At 38.9% G+C, this 24,925-nt stretch overlaps 1 protein-coding gene across 5 annotated transcripts in view; it reads left to right on the forward strand.

Annotated features, from left to right (window-relative positions):
• The window catches only part of SFMBT1 (Scm like with four mbt domains 1), a 122,761-nt gene that overhangs the window by 87,035 nt on the left and 10,801 nt on the right, over positions 1-24,925 (forward strand). For all 5 annotated transcript variants that reach the window (XR_011994389.1, XM_072720817.1, XM_072720816.1 and 2 more), the window contains 13 exons: positions 528-616; positions 2,784-3,030; positions 3,933-4,027; positions 4,522-4,623; positions 6,085-6,235; positions 8,744-8,826; positions 11,578-11,704; positions 12,945-13,058; positions 15,594-15,636; positions 17,150-17,214; positions 21,570-21,709; positions 22,451-22,560; positions 23,276-23,451. Coding sequence is in view for 4 of the 5 variants with exons in the window: in XM_072720817.1 (XP_072576918.1) it covers positions 528-616; positions 2,784-3,030; positions 3,933-4,027; positions 4,522-4,623; positions 6,085-6,235; positions 8,744-8,826; positions 11,578-11,704; positions 12,945-13,058; positions 15,594-15,636; positions 17,150-17,214; positions 21,570-21,709; positions 22,451-22,560; positions 23,276-23,451 (1,542 nt within the window). In the remaining variant the exon portion in view is untranslated. The remainder of the gene's footprint in view (positions 1-527; positions 617-2,783; positions 3,031-3,932; positions 4,028-4,521; positions 4,624-6,084; positions 6,236-8,743; positions 8,827-11,577; positions 11,705-12,944; positions 13,059-15,593; positions 15,637-17,149; positions 17,215-21,569; positions 21,710-22,450; positions 22,561-23,275; positions 23,452-24,925) is intronic.

Genomic DNA, 24,925 nt, shown 5'->3' on the forward strand with positions numbered 1-24,925 from the left:
TTGTAGTGTGAAAGCAGCCACAGACAATGAGTAAACAAATGGGCATGACTGTGTTTCAATAAAACGTTATTAATTACAAAAATAGACAGTAGGCCAGAATTAGCCCACAAGTTGTAGTTTGCTAACAACTCCTGGAAAGACTGACCGTGAAATGACAGTTGTTGAAGCTAGGGTATATGGGGGTCATCATACCCCTTTTTCTACCTTTATATATGTTTGAGGATTCCCATCCTAAAAAATAAAGTAGTTAACTTTTGGATAAATTGGGCCCAACTCCCTGTTACTGTATTCTCTTTGTTTTGTGTACACTTCTTATTAAACTAATCAGGAAATAGGTCTATCTAGAGGGTGATTTTTTTTTTAATCTCCGAAAGAAGTTAATATGTTAGACTCAGATATTAAAAGTACAAATACATCTCTAAATCATTTTCACTGGTGGTTTAACTTCTCTGTATTAGGTTGAGTTTCGTTTCTCTGTGTTCTGTATCTGACATTATGAGTAATCACTCATTTATTTTCTCATCTAGGCATCAGAGATAAAGTGTCTGATTGGAACGAGTTTCTGCGGCAGACCCTTATGGGAGCATGTAGCCCTCCTGTTCCGCTGCTAGAAGGCGTGAGTATTACTGCTTGCAGAATCAGGTGGAAAACCCTTTTCATCTTCGGTGGTATTTCCTGTCTAAGGAATCTTAAAATTGGTTGTTCATTTATCACTCTACAGCAAATAAGCATTGTTACTACAGACATAGACAATGGGTACTGGCAGGTTTAAACTTCTCCTCAGAGGTTGCCAACTGGTGCCTTTCTTAGTACCTAAAATGTTCTGAATTAGTTGCTAACACATAAAAATCTAGTTTTCCAGATTCTTTTGTGAAGTTGGAAGATAATGGCCTTTTTTGGGCTCTGGAGCTGAGCAGGTGTTGATTCTACTTCAGGAATTTTAACTCCCACCCCAGGTGACTTGAGACCTCCATTTCTGTAGCTCGGAAGACATTGGACCTATTGAATTCTTAACCGCTATGTGCATTCAGCAGTCCTTTTAAATTAGTGGAGCTTTTTAGCTTGTTAGTGAATATAATATAGATTTCTTGTTTTTGTGAAATCAGTTTATTGGTTTTGACATTTCTAAGTTATATTTTGTCACTTTCTGTCATACCAGTTATATTCTTTGTGGCATATGTGGAATGCAATGTATGAACATTCCAATTTCTCTATATTTTTGCCAACACTTGTTACTCTCTTTTGGTTATAGCTATGCTAGTGAATATGAAGCAGTTTCTCCTTTTGATTTGCATTTTCCTAATGCCTAATGATGTTGAGCATCTTTTTCTGTACTGTTTGCTGTTTGTGTATCTTCTTTGGGGAAATGTCTCTGCCCATTTTTAAAATGGATTGTCTTTTTATTATAGAATTGTAAGAGTTCTTATATTCTGATAACAAGTCCAGGTCAGATACATGATTTCCAAATACTTTGTGGATTGTCTTTTCACTTTCTTAATGATACTGTATGCAGCACAAAAGTTTATTTTGATGTAGTTTAGCTTATCTATTTTGTTGTTATTTGCACTTTTGGTGTTATGTAAGAAGGCTTTGTTTAATGCAAGGTCACAAAGATTTAGTCTTTTTTTTTCTTCTATAAGTTTTATGGTTTTGACTCTTACATCTCATTCTGTGATTCATTCATATTCACCTTTAAAACTTGATTGGTAAATACTCAATTTCCAGTTGATCTTTTTATTTTATCCTCTGACTCATTTCATTTAGCCAGTGTCTGGCACACACTAAACAAACCATAAAATTTTAATGAATGAATGAAATCATGAACAAATGAATTACTAGATATCCAGCTCTACATTGACCTTGATTCTCCCATCCTGATTTTTAGCTGTGAACGTGTTCCTTCATTTGTTCATATGTTCTTTTGCATTTATATAAATCTATAAGTGTTGCAGACCAATTCTTATTAGGAAAAAAATGGGAGTTTGACTAATAAATAGTTAAGTGATGATATTGGAATCAGCATTCCCTTTTATTCTTTATTGTAGCTTTTAATATGTATCTAGAGTGATAGCTAAACTTTTCCGTTCCATCAGCATAATCAAAACAACTGGTTTGTAGGAACAGTATTGTGAAATGAATAAAAAATCAGAAACAACTGAAATGCCATCAGTAGATAAGTGGATAAATTACTGCCCATTTAGAACACAGAATATCAATAAAAACAGTATAAAAGAATAAAGATTTATATGTGCTATAATAGAAAGATAGCTGTGATGTATTAAGTGACAAAAACAAATTGAAAAAGAGTATACAATGCTCCCGTTTTTCAAAAAATGTGAGACAGATATAGGTAGATGTGTTGACTTGTGTGTAGGAAATCCGGTCTAGAGTGGGTGTGAAAGTATTTTTTGTGGTTCTTTCTTAGAGGTGATTTTGACTTTTGTTGTTATTTTTCATTTAATGGTGATCATATTTGCTTTCATAATCAGACTAAGTAATGATGATAATTTAAAAGTTTTTACTAGATTAAACTATACAACATAATCTTAGAGACAGAGGTCTGTTAGAATAGTTTCATTGCATTATAAGTAGAATTTTCTTTAAGATAAACATTTTCATATCATCTAGAAATAATATTATGGAGACCTGTATGAGATTAGGCCTTTCAGTGTCATGGCTTTGAGTGGGTAGAAATATAAAGGCTCATTTGAGATCCTTTATAACTTGACTTTTTAAAATGCCATCTGAACTTCTTGTAATCATTTCACCTCTTGTACCCACAGCTCCGCAATGGGAGGAATCCTTTAGATCTCATTGCTCCAGGCTCCAGGCTAGAATGTCAAGCTTTCCGTGACTCGTTAAGCACTTGGATTGTTACTGTAGTAGAAAACATTGGGGGAAGGCTGAAGCTGCGTTATGAAGGACTTGCAAGTTCTGACAGTTTTGAGCTTTGGTTGTATTACTTGGATCCGTTTCTTCATCACGTTGGTTGGGCTGCTCAGCATGGATATGAACTGCAGCCCCCATTAGGTGAAGAGTAATATAACATTTTTCTTTTAACTGTTACATTATTGTTATATTATGCTTTTATTAATGTTGATGAGACTGAAAAATGTGTTATTCTGCATATTACAAAAGCATAATAGAGATGTTTCTTTTGGTTTGCTAATTTAGCAATTTGCCACACATATTGATGTACCTTATGGACTCCTGCCTCAACGCATACTGAATCCTTACCAAAGTTGAAGAAAAATTCTCTAGGTAGTATTTAGATAGGTGTAGGAATAGGATAGGTCTTAGTTCAAAGAGAACTGTTGATAGGAAGAAATAACAATGATCTCAAAACTGGAGTTACTGTTTAAAGCAATTTGCACTTATGTGCCTTTGTTTGGGTGTTATATGATTTTGTGGCCTACAGCAGTCCTTATGAACTTGCTACAGGTTTTTAAAAAAATTTTTTTATAAAGATTTTATTTATCTGCGAGAGAGAGCACGAGCAGGGGGAGCTGCAAAGGGAGAGGGTTAGAAGCAGACTTCCCAGTGAGCAGGAAGCCACGTGTGGGGCTCAGTCCCAGGACCCTGAGATCATGACCTGAGCCAGAGGCAGACCCTTCACTGACTGAGCCACCCAGACGCCCCATTGCTGCGGGTATTTTCACCAGGCCTAATACCCAGGCTCTGAACAGAGGGGCAAACTACTGAAGTTAAGGTACAGGCTCTGTGAATGAAGACGGTGTAAGTGGGCTGGAACCCTTTCTTTTCTCCATGGAAAGTGACTTTTTTGTTTGTGTTGGATGTCTTCAGAACAGTTATAAAGTGTGTAAATTTTCCTCATTTAAAATATCCTGTCTTAAAAATAAATAAATAAATAAATTAATAAATTAATTAATTAATTAAAATAAAATAAAATATCCTGTCTTGTTTTACAAAAGCCATCCGGCATCTGAAAACTGAAGCTGAGTGGCAAGAGATCTTGGCCAAAGTGAAAGAGGAGGAGGAAGAGCCATTGCCATCCTACTTATTTAAGGTAAAAACCAAATGTGATGGATCGGTTCTTCCCTTCTCATAGCAGAGTAAGGCAGCTGGGGGTGGCAGGGTGCACAGTAATCCCCAGGGTCAGTGAGAGTGCTGGGATGTCTGAAGGAGGAAAGAGGTTGGAAGGCTGGAGTGATGAGTGTCCTGTTTTTCTTCTAAAAAGTAGCCTAGGTCTTCTCTCAACATTTTCTTACAGCATTTGAGTCTTTTCTTTTCCACTCTTAACTCCATAGCCCTAACTCGTTATAAAATAAACTTGTTTTTCCTCCAGATGGCTTTTGTGTGCCAAATATAGAGAGTAGGAGTACTTCCTATGTTTTTGTTTCTGAATAATTTTTTCCAGGAAAGAAAATATAGGATTAAATTATTTATCAGAAACTGGACAGTTCTATTTTAATTAATTAAGAGTAGTATTCAGCTATATATGAGTATAAAATTAATGTGAAAATACTATCTTTTTATTCCCTCTTGGTGTTTGCATTTCAGGACAAACAAGTGATTAGCACTCACTCATTCTCTGTAAATATGAAGTTAGAAGCTGTGGACCCCTGGTCTCCTTTTGGGATCTCTCCTGCTACAGTTGTTAAGGTAACATGGGGGCAGCTCTTCTGCTAAGAATTCTTGTCAGGGTGACTGGTTTAGAAAAGTGGTTTGAGTTTTTGGTCTTCAGGCTCTGCTGATGCAAGCCATGTTTCTCCTAAGCTGTGAGGCTAGAATGACTTCTGTGCACATTTTGTATTTATACTGTCCAGTTTTCTGTGGCCCATTTGCCTGGTCACCCCAGCCAACCAAAGCTTGGATGCCAGAGGTGTGGGGCCTGGTCTTTGGGGCAGGTGTCACTGTATACAGCTAGAGAGAGGATATACCCAGCAGGCAGGCTGCAGTGTCTGAGAAATATGGGCGCAGGTGACAGTGTCTATAAGGTTCAGGGCTCAGTGGGTGAGGGGATGTGTTGGGGTGGGAGGCAGATGGTCTGTATCATGAGATCTGTCTAGGATTTCTCCAGCATGGAGTCCACACTCAGACTCCAGTCTTTTGGAATGCTGACAAAAGTAAGGCTCATTCTGAGAGTAACCACAGGAGCTGGGCAGGTTATCAGGCCTTAGGGACTCTGTTACTGGTACTGAGGCACAAGAGAAGAGATCAGTTAGTCAGGACTAGAGCCCACTTACCGAGTAGAGCCAGAAGACAAGTGTGGCTAGGGGAGTGGTCATTTGGATCCTGAATTTTCTGACCTGTTGAGATTTAAATTTGTTTTGCCTTAGGAGAAGATTATTCTAAGGGAGGAATTCTGAACCTGCAGTGGGTCAGAAGGCCCTTTCTGGAGTCTGAAGGACCATGGGGAGGGAAAGAGCCAGAGCAGGTTAATAAAACCTTATTGGTATTTGAAACTAGGCTAGGATCCAAAAATCTAATATGCAAATGTGGTGAACTCCTCACTCAGCCTAAAATAAATTTTATTTGGAGCCCAAATACTTATATTTGAACATACGTTCCGCTTCTTTCTTGCTGAGTAAAATGGGGCAATTTGTTTATCCTCTTTTTAAATTCAGTTTCTTTATCTGCAAAGTGGAGTTGAGAATGGTACCTACCTTACTGCATTGTAAGGAAAATTAAAACTAAGTTAATGCTTGAAAAGCATTTAAAGCAATGCCTGATACATAGGTAACATTTATTGAGTACTTAGTGTTATTTTTTTAATTTTTATTATTTTTTAAAGATTTTATTTATTCATAGACACACAGAGAGAGAGAGAGAGAGAGAGAGAGAGAGAGAGAGAAAGGCAGAGGGAAAGGGAGAAGCAGGCTCCATGCAGGGAGCCCGACGTGGGACTTGATCCCGGGCCTCCAGGATTACACCCAGGCTGCAGGCAGCGCCAAACCGCTGCACCACCGGGGCTGCCCAGTACTTAGTGTTATTATTCATACTCACTGTAGCTATGAAGTTTTGTAACATGTTTGTCTATGTCGGGGAAATGACAGACACACATAAGTGTGTGTATACATGCATGTAAAACCATTTGTCTCTGTTGTCCAATTGTATGTGCAGGTTTTTGATGAGAAGTACTTTCTGGTAGAAATGGATGATTTGCGACCAGAGAATCATGCACGACGATGTTTTGTGTGTCATGCCGACAGTCCTGGTATTTTCCCTGTGCAGTGGAGTCTAAAGAATGGTTTACACATCAGCCCCCCTCCTGGTAGGTAGTTGTTCTGTTCTGAATTATTCCTCAGGGTCTTCTTTTTAAGAAATGGGATTTATCGGGGCACCTGGGTGGCTCAGTTGATTAAGCGTCCAACTCTTAGTTTTGGCTCAGGTTGTGATCTCAGGATTGTGAGATCGATCCCCACATCAGGCTCTGTGTTCAGTGTAGAGTCTGCTTGACGTTCTCTCTCTCTCTGCCCCTCCTGCTTGTGCTCACTCACTCTCTATCTAAAATAAATAAATCTTAAAAAGAAAGAAAGAAAGGAAAGAAAGAAAAAGAAAAGAAGAGAAAAAAGAAAAGAAAAGAAGGAAGAGGATTTATCAGATGGCATCACCTGGATCTTTTGTCTGTCTGTCTCTCCTTGTGCCCCAGCCTGTCCTTAACATTTTTGGGTCCCAAGATGAGTATAAATGAAGGCCTTGATTCCATATGTTTACATATTTGCAAATTACAAATTAAGCTAAAAAACTATTAAAGATTAAGTATGTTCTGTACTCTTACTTTGACAAATATATCTTCATAACAACCTGAGCTTTCATGCAGGTTCCTAGTTTGCTCTCTCCTGTGTCTGTCGTGAGGGTACAGAGGAGTGAAGGTAAAGTACACAGGGAATGTCAGGAGCTGGCATATGGGAAAAGGCCTCCGTACCAGAGCTGGGTGGTAGGAGGCAGATGACTGTGATTTTTAGGTTTCTGAGCATCCCCTTGGAGTGAGGCTTGTCAGACTTGGGAAGAAGGTTTATGATTAAGAGCAGGACTCAGAGAAGCTGTAGGTAGGAAAGCAACAACTCATTTTCCTGGTGTTTGCGACTTTGCAAAATATAACCTTTTTTTTTTTTTTAAGATTTATTTAGAGAGTGTATGAGCAGGGGCTGAAGGTGGGGGGACAGGGCAGAGGGAGAGAAATAATCTCTAGTGGGCTCCATGCTCAGTGCGAAGCCCAACCTGGGGTTTGATCTCATAACTCTGAGATCATAACCTGAGCCGAAATCAAGAGTCAGATGCTTAACTGAATGAGCCACCCAGGTGCTCCTGCAAAATATAACCTTGTTCCTTAAATATGACATTAATTGAGCTTGACTGAAATTTTTAATATTTTTAAATTTAGACTGTCTAGACATGTCAAATGTTTTATATCAGCAATCAGATTATTTGATTGGCAGTCTATATCTTTTATTAGTAGGCTTTTGGTGAACACAGCTTCACTTTCTAAATGGTGAATGCTGGAACACTGGGCTAGAAGTACTCTGCTGTGTTAACAAGAGTCAAAAACTCAGAACCTTTTGCTGTTTATTCAGCCTTCATTCATCCAACAAACATCTATGGAATGTTTGCTATGAGCTAGACATTGGGCTTGTTTGTCACCGGGGGAAAAGTGAGTAGCACAGTCTTTCAAGGAATAAGTAGGGGAGAACAGTAATGGAGCCTCCCAGGTTCTCCATCAGTGAACAGAGTAAGCACACCTGCCTGGTGGTGGCGGGGTGGGGAGGGTGCACACCTACAGGAGGAAGTTCTTGCTTTGCTAGAAGGCTCTGGACATTCCAAATGCTTATCTTACCTGCTCCCTTTCCGTGAAAAGGAAAAACAATTATTAAAGATATTGGAGCTTTCTGCATTGTTATAGACAATTCATCTGTCTCAGTAAAGAGGAGGAGAGTAGTGGACTATGTAACTGAAAATGGCAGCTAATTTACTGTGAGGTAGAGAGGTGGAGACGGCGGGGGAGCATGGTTCCAGTCTGAGCTGGGCAGAGGAGGGACTGCAGGGGCGGTTTGGCTGTCGGGTAGTATAGTGTGGTAGCCTGCTGTGTGCCTGTGAGGTACTTAGTTCTATGCAGGGGAGAGCTGCTCAGAAATGGTGGGGCAGTGGGGCCTCCAGGCAGACGGTGGAGCCAGGGCGTCAGGTCTCAGAGGCCTCTACCAGGGACTATGGTGGACTTAAGCAGGCGGTTAAGCCCAACTCTTTTTTCTGAGATGAATTCATGATTGAGGTTATAAGAGTATTGTGATCCTGTAGAACATGAATCTGAAAACAACACTGAGAGCATTGTGTCAGGTGTGGCTAAGATGTGTAAGGGCATAGCTTCATGAGAGGAAAAAGATTATTTGCTGTCTCTTCCTTTAGAGCCTAACTTGGAATAGAATGGATAGTAAGACTGGATTTATTAGTACAAATCAAATCTAGTCATAAGTGTCTTAAATTCTTTCGGTAAACTGCCAGCAGCTAATCATATAAAATACTGTTGAAAATAAATGCGTAATTTGAAACTTGAAAGTCTAAAAATTTTATTCAAAGAATTTTAGTATATTGCTATGATTTGAGCAGAGTTGCTCTGTTTTATAACATGAAAAATGCTTTGGATTTATAGGTTGTTTTTCCTCCTCCCTAAAATGAACAAAGTCCTCAAATTAGCAATTGAGAAGTTGTGGGTGGACACCTGGCAGAATGGAAAAGCTGGGCAGGCATGTGTGGTGTGAATTATTGTTCTTATGTCCTTACCTAGGCTACCCGGGCCAGGACTTTGATTGGGCCGACTACCTCAAACAGTGTGGTGCTGAAGCTGCTCCCCAGAGGTGCTTCCCTCCGGTGAGAACCCCTGGTCCCCTCATCACCATGCTCTGGGACTACCAGGGACTGCTATGCCTCCTGTCCTCATATGGTTATTACTCAGCCCTCTCACTCAAACCAAATAAGCAACTTGTTGGATATAATAAAATGGTCCAAGGAAAAAATTCATTTACTATGGAAGTTAATTTGTTAATTTAATTGGTTTTTAAAGTTTTATCAATTTTTTTACTTAGTTGAAATCATGTTAATTTTTTGTTTGTATTATTATATTTGGTTGTTTAAAAATATGAAAAACTTAAATACTAGGTGGAAAAAATCATTAAACTTATTTAAAAATACTTCTGTGAAAATATTATATGCATTTGGTTTACAATGCCAAATAGCAGTAGAAAGCTTAAAACATAAAACAACAATTCCCTGCCCTATCCCTTTCGGTGGTCTCCCTTTCCAGGAGTACTCAATCCTTTTGTTCTCACTGTTGTTTTGATATTGTTTATACTTAAATCATTTTCAAAATAGTATGCTGCGATCTTTTGAGTCATTAATTTTAGACATGTCTATTGGTTGTATGTTATGGTAAATGAGCACTTAGCTATTTTACATACCTTTCTCTGTCTAACCCACCTCTTCTTTCTATAAGAGGCCTATTGCAATTTTGGGTTAAAATGAATTGAATATTTACACTATGATATGCATTCAGATACTATTCACAGCTGAACACTGCATTATTTTATGATTTTTTTATTTATCCTCAAGTTAATAATAATTACCATGTTTTTCATGACTTCATTTTCTTTTTCTTTTTTTTTTTTAAGATTTATTTATTTGAGAGAGAGAACGCAAATAGGGGAAGGGCACAGGAAGGAAAAAGTGAGGATCCTCAAGCAGATTCCCCATTGAGCATGGAGCCCGATGTGGGGCTCCATCTCATGACCTCAAGATCATGACCTGAGCCAAAATCAAGAGTCAGGCACTCAACTGACTGAGCCACACAGGCGTCCCTTCATAGCTTAATTTTCTTGTTTCTATTGCTAGTTCTTCCCATATCTTCCAGTAGCTTCTATCTGTTTCCACAAAGGCAGTCACATCAGGAAATCTATGATTCCCATCCCTCCCACACACACATACCTTTATGAAACTTAGAGTTTATTTGAGGGGTGGGGAGACACTAATAATGTATGCTGCAGAAGTTCGCTTTCCTGACTCAGTGTATTACTGGGTTAATTGAAAGTCATCTAAATCAGGGAATCATCTTTTGATGAACCAGTCTATTTTAACTTAAGATGTGTTAATATGTATTCATTTGCTAATCCTTTGGTAAGGCTTTTCCTTTGTATGTGGATTGTTAACTGGTGTTCTCTTGAGTGTTAACATAGAGTTAACACATACCCTTGTATGCCTGTATACATAACATGCACTTTATCTTTTAATCCTTCTTTAGAGTTTTTAATACCACATTTTTTAATTTTCCAGAACTGTTTCTGTTCTCTGAGTATTTACTTTAAATAACGTACTACTCTTGTTTTGAAGATGTGATAGTGTTTCTTTAACTCAGGGGATGTTAATTACCCATGCCTTCTGGGAAATTTTCTTCTTGCATAAAGTCTTCTCCACTCTGTTTGTTTTGTCTAGTTTGGTTCCTAGCTTTCATGTTTTCAGATGTCTAGTGATGCTCGGTGGTTTGCTCATATTTAAGAATGGAGAGACTAAAAGATGAAGCCGATTGGAAGCTCTGAGGCTGGGGGGTGGGGGGGGGGGGCTTGTGCATCTTGAATTTCTTTTTAGGGTGGGATGTGTCTGGCAATCCATATGTTCCCATGTTTCTTCCTGGGCTTGTCATATGACCACATATTTCCAGTCTGCTTGGAGGGTAGAGGCAAGGACTGGACGGACTTCTCAGCATTCCAGGTGCATGCTGTTTGGAGCATTGTGTGTATGCCCTCAGCAGTTCCCGTGTCGTCCTGCCCAGGGATCTTCTTCTGTCTTACCTCTCTGGAGGATAAATCTTTTGTAGGAAAGGGATGGGATAGTTGCCCTGGGGTGTGGAGTAGGGGAGCCAGTGGTATGACCTAAATGCTTCTTAAATGTTTTCAACAAATCTTTTCGTTCTTTTTTTATGTTAAAAAAAACAAAGCACTCAGTTTTAGGGTGCTATCAGAAGGAAGAGAGAATAATCAAATATAGTTCAATTCTCCATTTTGACCCAGAAGTTGCAAATTTTTCAATGTATTTTCTCTTGTTCATAAGCGTTATTTATCCTGACTGCCTTTTTTATACATAGAACTAGGAACCAGACAGCTAATTGTGTGATGGAGCCCTTTATGGGAAGAGAACAAACTAACAGTGGGTGAGAGCCAGTTGGTTCAGGGCACAGAACCTTAGGTACTTTATTTTATAAAAACTCAAAGTAACCCAGTGAAGTCAGTGTTCTCAAGGTCATCTGCAGATGAAGTAAACTAAGGCAAAAGAGGTTATACAACTTGAGCAGGGTCACACAGGTAGCATAATGCAAGTGTACCTGACCTCATAAACTGCTTATAATACCAAGAGAGACAGACATTTGACTTTGCTTCATTAAGAAAGAAAACAAAGCAAAATACATTTGTAGCTTTAAATATTACATCACAATAATATCACAAGCATCACAATATGCTTAAATATTATTATATTTAAATAAATTTGTAGGGTTAAATATTACTTAGAATAGGTCTTTCAGATGAGCACATGAGTTAATACTGAGTGTGAGTTTGGATTTGATTCATTTTCCAGTCCATTTCTGAGCATGAATTTAAGGAGAATATGAAGCTTGAAGCAGTGAACCCTCTTCTCCCTGAAGAAGTGTGTGTTGCCACTATTACTGCAGTGAGAGGCTCCTACCTGTGGCTCCAGCTGGAGGGTAAGTGCTGTACCCCTAAGAAGCCTTCCTGTGGCCGCTGCTCTATCCTGTCTGCTTATCCCTATGATGTGGCTTGTTAGACTTCATCAACTAGCTAAATAGGGGTCTTGCTAAGACACTTGTAATTTGTAATGCAAGATTCTTAGCTAAAAATTTATCTTCCTGTCCTTGACTTTCAAATTTTAGGAAATGAATGTAAATAAAAAGCCTTTACTGCAGTCTCCTGTTTTCTGAAGGGGAAGTATAAGTCAAATGGCATATATTTTGATGTGACCGGAATATATGAGCAAGAACATTAACAACACATGGTTCATTTAAGAGAGAATATTTTGTTTGCCCCCCAACCAATAGAACCAAAATGTATGTAAAATAGAAAAGATATAATAAAAGTAATGTTCAATGATTGGACAGATTTATGGATAGAAAGCATTTTGTGAGCACTCAGCACTGCAGTTACTGAATACGGCCTGGGTTTCTTTTTTATTTGGCTACCAAACAGACTAGGTACCTACTCTTTCCAGTTTGTAGAATTGGCATTTAATTCAGATGTCAAGGACCATATTTTACACAATCACTGCTGAGCAACATCACATCCTGAGTTAAATTCACTGGTCTACCTTCTGGCTTGTTCCCAAATACCAGAACTAATATCTCAGTGAGAAGAACTGTCACTGTTGCCTTTTGTTTTCTAGTTAGTTCATGAAATTGACTATATTTGTCAGCCATCTAAATAATACTACTGGAAGTTCCAGTTGTTTATTTGCAGTTCTGTAACTAGGGATCACCCTGTATACCTACTACCCATTTTCTTTTCTTTCTTTCTTTTTTTTTTTTTAAGATTTTATTTATTTACTTGAGAGAGAAAGAGCATGATGAAGGAAGAAGGGTAGAGGGAAGGGGGGAGGGAGAGAGACAATCTCTTAAGCAGATTCCCCAATGAGCCTGGAGCCTGACCCCACAACTCTGAGATCATGACCTGAGCTAAAACCAAGAGTCAAATGCTTACCTGACTGAGCCACCCAGGTGCCCCCATTTTCGTTTATGTACAGGTATGCGTAGGGAATAGTTTACTTTTATTTCCTTGATGTTTGCCATATATGAAAAAATATGACTTAACATGTGAAAGGAACTTGCTCAAGAGATTTTGTGTCTGTATTATTGCAATGATAGAATACTGTCTCAGAAGGAGTCTGTGAAGAAGGCTGTTTAACTGTCTGAAACTTTTTTTAAATCTAAACAGGTTCAAAGAAGCCCATACCTGAATGTATTGTGAGTGTGGAATCCATGGATATATTTCCTTTGGGCTGGTGTGAAACCAATGGCCATCCCCTCAGTGCCCCTCGCCGAGCACGAGGTAGCTGTCTGTTTCTGGGCCAAGGGGCTGATCCTTAAATAATCTGTTGAGTGGTTACTACCAATTAGGATGAATCTGGACATTTCAGAGAAAAACAAAGTGGTGTTCTGATTGTTCCTACATAGCAAATCACTGACTGCCTCAAGTGTGGCTTATATTAATACTTTCTGTGGGTCAGGAATCTGGGTGCTCTAGATCTGAGCCCTCAGGAGCCTGCAGGCAAGGTGTCAGCCAGACTTAGCTATCTTAAGGCCCGAGGCGGGAGGATCTGCCACCATGTGTACTCATGATGGTTTACAAGATTCATTCCCTTGTGGCTTTTGGCCGGGGGGCCTCAGTTTCTTGCTGGCTGTTGGTGGGAGGCTTCCCTCAGTTTCTTGCCATGTGGGCCTCTTTATAGGGAGCCCCCAACATGGCAGTTGGCTTCCATCAGAGTCAACCAGGAAGAGATTAGGAGAAGTTGAAGAAGGTGGAAGCCAGAGGGTTGTTGTAACCTAACCTTAAAAATGTCATCCCACTGTACTCTCCCTTTTTAAACCAGCTTTACTGAAATATCATATAACATAAAATTTGATCTTATAATTCAGTTGTTTTTAGTATGTTCTAGGAGTTGTGCAAATATCACCAAACTGCATTTGAAAACATTTGCATTGTCTCAAAAAGAAACCCTGTACCCCTTGGCAGTCGCCTCTTCACCTTCTCCAGCCCCAGACAACTACTTCTCTACTTTTTTCCTACTATGTAGATTTGCCTGTTCTTGACATCTCCTATGGAATCATGCAATATGTGGTCTTTTGTGACTGTAATGTTTTCACAGTTCATCCATGTGCTGGTGTATATCAGTACTTTGTTCCTGTATATTTTTAGTGCTATCACATTGTAGTGATAGGCCACATTTTCCTTATCCACGTATCATTTGGGTTGTTTCCGTTCCTTAATGCTTATATATTATTCCGTTATGAATAATGCTGCTGTGAACATTGTCTGCAGGTTTTTATGCGGACTTCTGTTTTCATTCCTCGAGTATAACTCTATGTTGAATACATTGAGGAACCGTTAAACCATTTTCCACAGTAGTTGCACCATCTTACATCCCCACCAGCAGTGTATGAGGATTCCATTTTCTTTACATTCTCCCCAACACTTGTTTTTTTTGTTGGTTTGCTTGTTTTTTGGGTTTGTTGTTATTTGTTAGGAGGGTTTTTTTTTTTTTTTTTTATAATAACCATACTGGTGGGTATAGGGTGGTCTCTTACTATGATCCTGATTTGCATTTTCCTAATCATTAGCTATGTTGAGCACCTTTTCATATGCCTACTGGATGTTGGTATATTTTCTTTAGAGAAATGTTTATTCAAGTGTTTTGCACATTTCTTTAATTGGGTACTTTTTAATTTTATTGTTGAATTGAAGGATGTTGTTACATATTCTAGATATTAATCCCTTCCTTATCAGATATATGATTTCCAAATACTTCCTCCCATTCTTTGGGTTGCCTTTTCTCTTTCTTGATAATGTCCTTTGATGCAGAGAAGTTTTAAATCTTGATGTAGTCCAATTTATTTTTTCTTTTGTTGCCTTTGCTTTTTGTGTCATAACTAAGAAATGGTTGTTAAATCTGATGTCTTGAAGATTTTTCCTTATATTGTCTTCTAAGAGTTTTATAGTTTTAACCTTTATGTTTAGGTCTCTTTCTTTTTCTTTTTAAAGATTTTATTTATTTGAAAGAGAATGAGAAGAGAGCATGAGGGAGAGAGGCAAGGGGGAGGAGCAGAGGGAGAGGGAGAAGTAGGCTCCCCACTGAGCAGGGAGCCTACTATGGGTCTCAGTCCCAGGACTCTGGGATCATGACCTGAGCTGAAGGCAAACACTTAACTGACTGGGCCACCCAGGTGCCCCTTTAGATCTTCTTTTTTAAAACTCTTTTTTTTTTTTCCTTAGAAAGAGTAGGGGAGGGGCAAAGGAGAGGGATAGAAAGAATCTTAAGCAAGCTTCTCACCTAGCACAAAGCTCAACATAGGGCTTTATCTCATGACCCTGAGATCATGACCTGAGCCAAAACTAAGAGACGCTTAACCTACTGAGCCACCCAGGCACCTCTATGTTTAGGTCTTTGATCTGTTTGGAGTTAATTTTTGTATGTGGTATAAGGTAAGAGTCCAACTTAATTTAATGTGAGTAGTCTGTTTTCCCCAGTACTATTTGTTGAAAAGGCTGTACCTGCCCCATTGAATGGTCCTAGCATCCTTGCCAGAATCAGTTTTTCTTTTGAATATCTTTTCCTGCTTAGAAAATATTCATAGGAATTGACAGAGATAAGAGCCTTGAAATTATTTTTGATCATTGTGTAAAGACTCCTCCTACCCAGAAAATGTCCCTCAGTCTAGATATTCAGACATATCAGCACTTAATTCCTAATACTTACTAGTTAAATATATACATGCCTAGGTTTTAAATATGCTAATATTATCTTAGTACATATGTAGCTTTTCTTTTATTTTTCTTAACATTTGTAGTTTTATTTTCTTCTTTCAGTACACAAACAGAGGAAAATTGCAGTGGTTCAACCAGAAAAACAGTAAGTAATATACTAGTATGTTTGAACAGTTGACATTTGAAAGTTAGAATATCTAGGAAAAAAAATCAGTATTTCAGAGAGTATATCTCATATGTTATCTTCTCAGGTGGAAGCATAACTCTTTAATTCAGCTTTTGATAGGTTACATACTTTTCCTTATAACATATATATTTTCTGAAATGGCATTATATAGAAAGCGTAAAATGCCTTCTTAAGATGTTCCCCTAGTTGAGTTTTCTTTGGCTTTGAGAGCCTGAAAACATTTGAATAAGAGAGGAAATAGAATTTCTGCACTGTTATTTATTAAGGAAGAGCAAAACTTTAGAGTATATGATTTTTTATAGTGAAAAAAACTTGAGGTGAAAGACAGCAGCTCTAAAAGAAAAGGTGCACTCAAAGGGGTGCCTTTGTGTTCCATTCGGAAACCCTTTGTAGCATACCTTCATACATAGCTTTTGAGAAGCAGTTAATTAGTGGTGCCTTATAAATACATGTACATGTGTGTTTCTAAACACTGGGTTTTCAATTCTGTATTAGTTTGCACAAGCTGCCGTAACAAAATACCACTGACTGGGTGGCTCAAACAACAGAAATTTATTTTCTCCCAGTTCTACAGGCTGGGAAGTCTGAGATCAAAGTACCAGCCCAATTTGGTTTCTGGCCGGGCTCTCTTCCTGCAGACTGTCAGCTTCTGCATCCTCACATGGTGGGACCAGCTGGAAGGGAGAGCCAACACTCCTAGATCAGAGCCATACCTTTATTTACCTCATAAGAGCTCTGTCTCCAGACGTAGTCATGGTGGAGTTCAATGAATGAATTTTAAGGTGACACAATTCAGTCTATAGCAAATTCTGTGTAAGTTATGGCTGCTTCTCAGGCTGTGTAATAAAACTGACAGCAGAAGTAGAAAGAGAGGCCACAAAATTCAGTCCCAGGTAGAAAAGTGAGATAGCAATGCCAAAAATGTGGTCTTGGGGATTTCTCCTTGACTTTATTGTCAAGATGGATTCAAAGTTTTAGTCAGAAAGTGTTCTAAAAAAAGGCCTATTTTAGTGTTCTAAAAATTAGCCTATTTCATTTATTGGTGCGTAGAGAATAATTCTCTGATTTTTAAAACATAATATGTCTTTAATTTTGAAACCAATAGAAGAAGAAAACAGACCCTTATAAGAGATATTTTTGTTCTTGGACTATTGAAAAAGATGAAAACCTTACTTATGGTTTGAGAGTCCCAGAAGGAATTCTATAATTTGTTGCTCACATGAATGAAAGTAAGTTGATTTGAATATGAAGTATTATAGCGCTGTCTACAGACTGTCTGTTGGCTCATTAAACCATGTACATAGTTTTAAAAACAATTGTTTAAAAAAAAGTATGATCAGGGAAGCACCTTCTGTTACACAGTTTGCAATCTGCCACATTTGCTTTCTTCTTAGATTTGAAGGAAACTAACCTTCACATTTTACTGACCTTGAGGATTATCTCACTATTTTGTTGTGTTATCTTGACCCAGAATACCATCCTCCAGGACTGTCCATGAGGGCCTGAAGAATCAGGAGCTGAACTCCACAGACTCAGGTATAAATAAGTATATACAGTTCTCTTTATAGAAAAGAGAACCTTTAGTTTCTTGTAATGGACTATATCTTAAACGATACATTTGATTTATAGGATGTGGCTTCACAGGATGGTTTCTTAATTTGACTTTAAAGACTTATAATTGTCTAAGTTGTATGTAGTTTAATAAGTATCTCTAGGATAATATTTCTGTCCATTTATTCTCTACTGATCACTTGTTGGGTGCTAAGGGCTCTGGAGATCAATATTCTCATCCCTGAGTTTAGATGAAGAGCCAGGGACTTTCTATGCAGTGCACTTTCCTAAGCTGGGTGGTTGAGAGGTGGATGTTTATTGTTCTTTGAATATTTTCTGTGATGTGTACACATTGTGTGTATATATTTCACAATTAAAAAAATAAAGCACTGGAAAAACAGATTGTCACAGAGGCAATGCCTGATAAATGAAGCAAGAATCATAGCTGGAGGCCAAAGCCTTTTGTCAGGAAGTCTCCCTGTAACTGCTCTTCGCTCTATTTTTGCTGGTTGTATGCTTAGCATGTTGGCTATGTGCATTCTAGCTCAGATGATGCATTTATATGTCATTTAGTAAACGCCTAGAAAAGAAAAGAAATCAAAGCTTGGAGAGGCCACATAGCTTTATGAGTAGATGGGTCAAAAATGTAACTCAAGTTCAAAACTCAAATTCTTGTCTTTTCCAATCACTGCCTTTTCATGATGTCACTTACAGGTGGAGGATCACGGCCTTTTCAAAAACAGTAATTACCTTTATCATAATAACCAATTTTTAAAAAGATTATTATTTATTTATTCATGAGAGACACACACACAGAGAGGCAGAGACATAGGCAGAGAAAGAAGCAGGCTCCATGCAGGGAGCCCGATGCGGGACTTGATCCCGGGTCTCCAGGATCACGCCCTGGGCCGAAGGTGGCGCTAAACCGCTGAGCCACCAGGGCTGCCCTGTAATAACCAATTTGCTGTACTTGTTTACTTCTGTCCTTATAGCTCTCTAGAACTTTTCCCTGTATTTAACAGGCATGATGATAGTGGCACCATTGTTCTATTCGCGATATCAAAGGGAAGGTATTTAAACTCTATTCAATAAATGACTGGCATATAACTGCTAAGAAGTCCTTTCTATTTCTTTTTTTCTAGGAACCTTGTTCATAAACATATGTTCACCCTGACAAAATAATTTTCCTTAGCATTGGATGATCATATGATTTTTCTATCTAAGCTTCTTAATGTGGTGAATTTCAGCGATAGATTTTTTTTTTCCAGTGTTGAATCATCCTTACATTGCTAGGATAACTCTCACTTGACCATAATGGTATCTTTTGAGTACCCAGCAGAATAGCATTATTAGTAAATACCTTTTTAAAAATTTCTTGTTTTTTTAAATTGAGATATAATTGACATATAACATTATATTAGTTTCAGGTGTATACCATAGTGATTTGATATTTACATATGTTGCAAAATGATCACTATAGTAAATCTGGTTAACATCTACTACCACATACTTATAAATTTGTTTTCTTTTGATGATAACTTTTATGATCTACTAGCAGTGTTCAGAAGCACAATATATTAGTAGTATTACTACACTCAGCATGCTGCACATTACATCCCCAGGACTTATTTTATAGCTGGAGGTTTATACCTTTTGACTACCTTCACCCATTTTGCCCACTACTCTACCCCTGCCTCTGGCAACTACCAGCCTGTTTTCTGTATCTGTGAATTGGAGTCTTTTTGTTGTTGTTTTTTAAATCTCACGTATAAGTGAGATCATATGATATTTGTCTTTCTCTCTCTGATTTATTTCACTTAGTAAATGAACTCAGGGTCCATTCAGTGGTGTCACAAATAACAGTATTTATTTATTTTTTAAATGGCTGAGTAATATTCCGTCCTTTATCTATTCATCTATCCATGGACACTTAGGTTGCTTCTATGTCTTAACTATTATAAGTACTGCTGCAATGAACATGGCAGGGGGTAGGTGCAGATACCTTTTCAGGTTAGTATTTTTATTTCCTTCAGATAAATTCCACCTGAAGTGGAATTACTAGATTACAAGATAGTTCTATTTTTAACTTTTTGAGGAACCTCCATACTGTTTTCCATAGTGGCTGCGCTAGTTTACATTCTAATGGTGTACCAGTGTTCTCTTTTCTCCACCTCTTCATCAACACTTGTTATGGCTTGTCTTTTTTATAATAGCCATTCTAACAGGTGTGAGGTGATAATCTCATTGTGGTTTTGATTTGGTATCAAAAGGTAAGGTAAATTTAAAAAATAAGGCAACTCTAATTTTGATGTATTATTGGCTATTCTAATATCGACTAAAACTATAGAATTAAGAAACTAATATTTTCCAAGTGACCTCAGCCATGTTCTTTGTGATTTTTGTTTTGTCATAGTTCTGGTTACCTTGGAAACAGCCTGAGAGTGTACTTGCATGCAGGAATTTCACTGGGAAGTGCTTTTTGGGAACAGCTGCGGGGGGTGGGGGTGGCAGTAAAGGAAGCAGGATTGGGCAGAGGGAGAAGTTGAGTTGCAGTGCTCTTTGTGACAGAAATTTCTTCTGGTCCACAAGAGAGCCTTTTAGCTGGTGTGGCTACTCAGAATCATCCCTAATGGTGGAGGTACAGTGTGTACTCCCTCTCTGGTCAGTTATTGGAAGTAGGCTACTGCTCCCTGCCTACTCACAAAGGGTAGGATCATGGGCAAGGTGTCTCTCTTTTAGTGAGAGGGTAGGCTGAGGCTAACTCCAGGATAACTTACAGTTGAGAGCCTTAAACTGCCAATTCTGCCAGTAGGAGGGAGCATACTGGACCTTAATCCTGAAGAGGGGGATCTGGGTGGCAGAGTTCAAATGGAGAAGTGGTTGCAGACATGCTGTCCTCCCTCTGTGCTGAGACTGCATTCTTAGTTCCAGACTGAACATTCTGTGCTTCAGAATCCTATCAGCAGTGGGCAGTGCACACATTCCTTTTCCTAAAACAGTGTCCATCAGTAGGATTTCTCTCTGCTTTATATGGAAAGGAAGATGCTGTAGTGTCTTTGAATTTCATATATTTATGAGTGGAATTGCCAGCTATAATGAAGGAATAAAAAACCATTACATTGAAGTATAGCTTTCACACAGAAAAATAATTGAAGAGAGGGGTCTCTGTGCCCACTTTTACCCCATGGTACTTAAAGAACTTAGAGATGTATTCATCGCATATTTTCAGCCTTCTGAGGAATCCCAGACACAGGAGGGTGCCTACTTCATAGAGCACTATCAGCATGTTAGTTTGGTGGTTCTAAGGGGATAAACTGTAGTTCTGGAAAATATTTACCCTCACTGCCTAGAAACATTCCAGAATAGATTATTGAATAATTGACCATCAAGAATCATCTTGGGTTCTCATGGGATGCCTGGGCACTCAGTCAATTAAACGTCGACTCTTGATTTCAGCTCAGGTCATGATATCAGGGTTTTGAGATCAAGCCCCATGTGGGGCTCCACATTGAGTGGGGAAGCTGCTTAAGATTCTCTTTCCCAGGATCCCTGGGTGGCACAGCGGTTTAGCGCCTGCCTTTGGCCCAGGGTGCGATCCTGGAGACCCGGGATCGAGTCCCACGTCGGGCTCCCGGTGCATGGAGCCTGCTTCTCCCTCTGCCTGTGTCTCTGCCTCTCTCTCTCTCTCTCTCTCTCTCTGTGACTATCATAAATAAATAAATAAAAATTAAAAAAAAAAAGATTCTCTTTCCCTCTTCCTCTGCCCTCCCCTGACTCGTGTATACGTGCAAACTCTGTCTTTCTAAAAAAAAAAAAAATCATCATGGTTTTTTTTTTTAATTCATTTTTTTAATAGTTTTAGATTCTATTTATTTGAGAGAGTGTGTACGTGCATGTGCTACCTGGGGGAGGGGCAGAGGGAATCTCAAGCATACTCTGTGCAGAGCGACCCCCAGATCATGAGCCAAAATCATGAGCTGCATGTTCAACCAACTGAGCCACCCAAGGTACCCCATCCTCATGAGTTCTTAAAGTCAATCCTTAACTTCCTTTATTGATATAAGTGTGGAACTCTGAAACAGCATCACATTAACCCCGAAGTCAATCTACATGTAATTCAGGCTGTTGTTTGATTTGAGTGATGATCTCTGTAATAGAATTGTTATAAGTCTAAGGTATTTCAAGGGCACTCTCAGGCAGTGTATTAAGCTTCAAATATGTAATTTATAACTTTATATAATGGTGGATATGCTTGCCACACATACCCCCAACCCCCCGCACTTTGGAAATACAGAATGGAAAATGACTGTTCTGAATATTTGTTTCTCTTCATTTCCCAGTTATGATTAATGGAAAATATTGCTGTCCAAAGATATACTTCAACCACCGTTGCTTCTCAGGGCCATATCTTAACAAAGGAAGAATCGCTGAGCTGCCTCAGTGTGTAGGACCTGGGAACTGTGTTCTGGTCCTCAGAGAGGTAAGGTTCTTGCCTAGGGCAAAAGAACTTGGAAATTTCACAGCAGTCTCATAGACTCATTCATACAAGGATCTACATGTTGTATGTTTGACAATGCTAAGTTTTATCAGAAATGAGTCACTTTTCTCATATATTGTTCTGAGAACCACACATGTCATTATGTGTGCTCCTTAGGAAACACTCACCTAAGTAGTACTTCATATAGCATGTTCACCTCTGCCAGTGTAGAAAGGGCTTTTGTCAGAGGTTTCCTGAACGCGGTGCTAGGATGAATGGGAGCGTAGTCTAGGAGTCAGAGGCTGTGTGGCACTCACAGGGGCCATGATAAAGCTACAGGTCAGCTGGACTTGCCCACCTGCTCAGCCAGGCTGCCATGCACTGGGCATACCAGATACAAGGACTGTTGGGGCTTTCACTCCATAGGGTAGCAAAGCAGGGTCTGGGGAGGCCGAGCTTCTGTGTCTGCCATGACTGGCAATGGATTCAGAAGCATATATACCAGAGTAATTTTTAAGTCATTTCTTCCTGACCATAATGTTTTGAATGTCTAAGAGGGTCTGATTATTGTCTTATTTGCAACTTCAGTCAGTGGTCATATCTTGAATATTATTATTTTGTTAGTATTTGTTAATGAATATGACTAGAATTAATCTCCTAAATGACATTCTGCAAGATAACAAATTCTGATGGTCTGCTCTTCTCATTCCCAATTCCTATTTCTGCTTTAAAAATGGAATGCAGGTCCTCACTTTACTTATCAATGCAGCCTATAAACCCAGTCGTGTCCTTCGAGAGTTGCAGCTGGACAAAGACTCCGTATGGCATGGATGTGGGGAGGTCCTAAAAGCCAAGTGAGTAGCCTCCTCTGCCCTTTATTCTTCCTGTGTTTAACAGGCCACAGAGCCCATTCTGCCACACATCATGTTAGAATATTATATCCCCTCGGCCTGTTCTTCTTCAGCTATTTGTGGTGAAGAACTAGATTAATTTTCTTTTGTAAGTTTCCATCATGTCTTGAGCCAATACTATTATAAAATATGGTAAAAATGAGTTACAAGAAATTTGAAAGTTATAAGACATAAAATGCAAGAATATTTTTTTTTGTTTTTAGATTTTAAGATCCATAAAATTACCGTTGCAAATTACTGTGTAAGTTTATAAACATTTACTCTTATATTCTGACCCTGTCAGCATGACCTTGACAGGTTAACATGACCCATGACCATACTCGGAGGATCACTGCCCATGGGTAAAGGAAAGCCTTAGTGCAAGTCACTTTTCTTTCAGTAGTTAGTGTAGGAGTTCCTACTTGAAAACCTTAAACTGAGAAACCAGAAAGCAAGAGCCTTACTTGCTAATATAAAAAACTCAACGTTTATCTGTCATAGCTTAAGAGATAAATTTAAGTACAATATGCATAAACTCATTATTTTTAGAATTCTTAAACTATAAACGACATAGACTGATCTGAGAAGCAAAGATATTTTTCAGGTCTGTGAATGCACTTGATTTTCTCTGGGTAATCACTAGCCCAGTAAACTTGGTCTCTGGCGTCTTCCACGGCAGATACAAAGGAAAGAGTTACCGGGCTACTGTTGAGGTAGTGAAGACAGCAGATCGGGTGACTGAGTTCTGCCGGCAAACCTGCATCAAGCTGGAGTGCTGTCCGAATCTCTTCGGCCCACGGATGGTTCTGGACAAATGTTCTGAGAACTGCTCTGTGCTTACAAAGACCAAATATAGTGAGTCAGCTTTTTCAAATTTGTTAACTATGACAGTTGGCTATACTTTATATCTTGGAAAGTTTTTATTTTGCAGATACTCACCTATAACAGAGGTATACAGACTGTTTCTGTAAGGACCAGATAATGAATATTTTAGGCTGTTAGACATATGATCTTTGCTGCATATTCTATTCTGTTTTATTTTCTGTCTTTTATTTTCACTTTCTTTAAAGAACACTTTTATTTATTTTATTTATTTATTTATTTATTTTAATTATTTATTTTTGATAGTCATACAGAGAGAGAGAGAGAGAGAGGCAGAGACACAGGCAGAGGGAGAAGCAGGCTCCATGCACCAGGAGCCCGATGTGGGATTCGATCCCGGGTCTCCAGGATCGCGCCCTGGGTCAAAGGCAGGCGCCAAACCCCTGCGCCACCCAGGGATCCCCTAAAGAACACTTTTAAAGATTAAAAGCCATTTTAGCTTGAGGGCCATACCATATTTGGCCCACAGACTCATGTGCTAATTTGCACGTATAGAATGTGTACAAATTACCTGTTGCATATGATAAGGATATGTGATTCATTCATACAGGCTGCAAGTATTTATTATGTGTCCACTGTGTGCCACCACTGTTCTATCATTGAGATGCTACAGTAAAGAAAAATAAATTCCTGTACTCATGGAGTTTACATTTTAATGTGGAAACAGTTAATACATAAGTGAACACATAGGGACAGGTACTATGGAGAAATACAAAGCAAGATAAGCAAAGTAGGGGAGTGGGGAGTAAGGAAGGCTAAGAGGTGGGGTAGTTCAGAGGTAGTTAGGAATGTCTTCCTGCCTGCTCCTGAAGGAAGCAAGAGAGCCAGCCAGAGAGAACCAAGGTGAGAGTGTTCTGGGCAGGGGGAAGCAAGAGTGCAGGCAGGAGCAGAAGCTTGCTTTGTGTCTGGAAGGAGCAGCAAAGAAGCCTTGGTGGTTGGGAGGCATCAACAGTAGGAGAGAGGGTAGTTGTGGGCCTCACTCAAAACTGTCACAGCAACACCTGTTCCCTCATTGCTTATCTTCTCCCATGTGAGTGCACGTGTGTGCATGCGTACACACACACACACACACACACACACACACACAGTCATACAAGAGGAAATTTCCAATTTGGAATCCTTGTCCAGGCATTGTTGCCCACAGACAAAATTCTGATCCTACTTCCTTAAATTTTACAAGCCATGATGTCATTTGGGAGAATTAATACAGAGGAAGATTTTACCTTGTTAAATTTGAAGATTTCTTTTAGGGATCTCTAATCCTGTGCCTCTTAAACTTTATCATGCATGCAGATCAGCTGAGGATCTTGTTAAAATGAAAGTTCTGATTCATCAGGTCTGTGGGTATCTGGGGTCTAAATGCGTCTGCTTTTCCAACAAATTCCTAGACACGGTTGATGCTACTGATCTGAGGTCATTTAGCATGATCAGCTTGCTAATCAGTGTT

The sequence above is a fragment of the Vulpes vulpes genome, chromosome 9 (assembly GCF_048418805.1).
Source record: "Vulpes vulpes isolate BD-2025 chromosome 9, VulVul3, whole genome shotgun sequence".
NCBI classification, from domain to species: Eukaryota; Metazoa; Chordata; class Mammalia; order Carnivora; family Canidae; genus Vulpes; species Vulpes vulpes.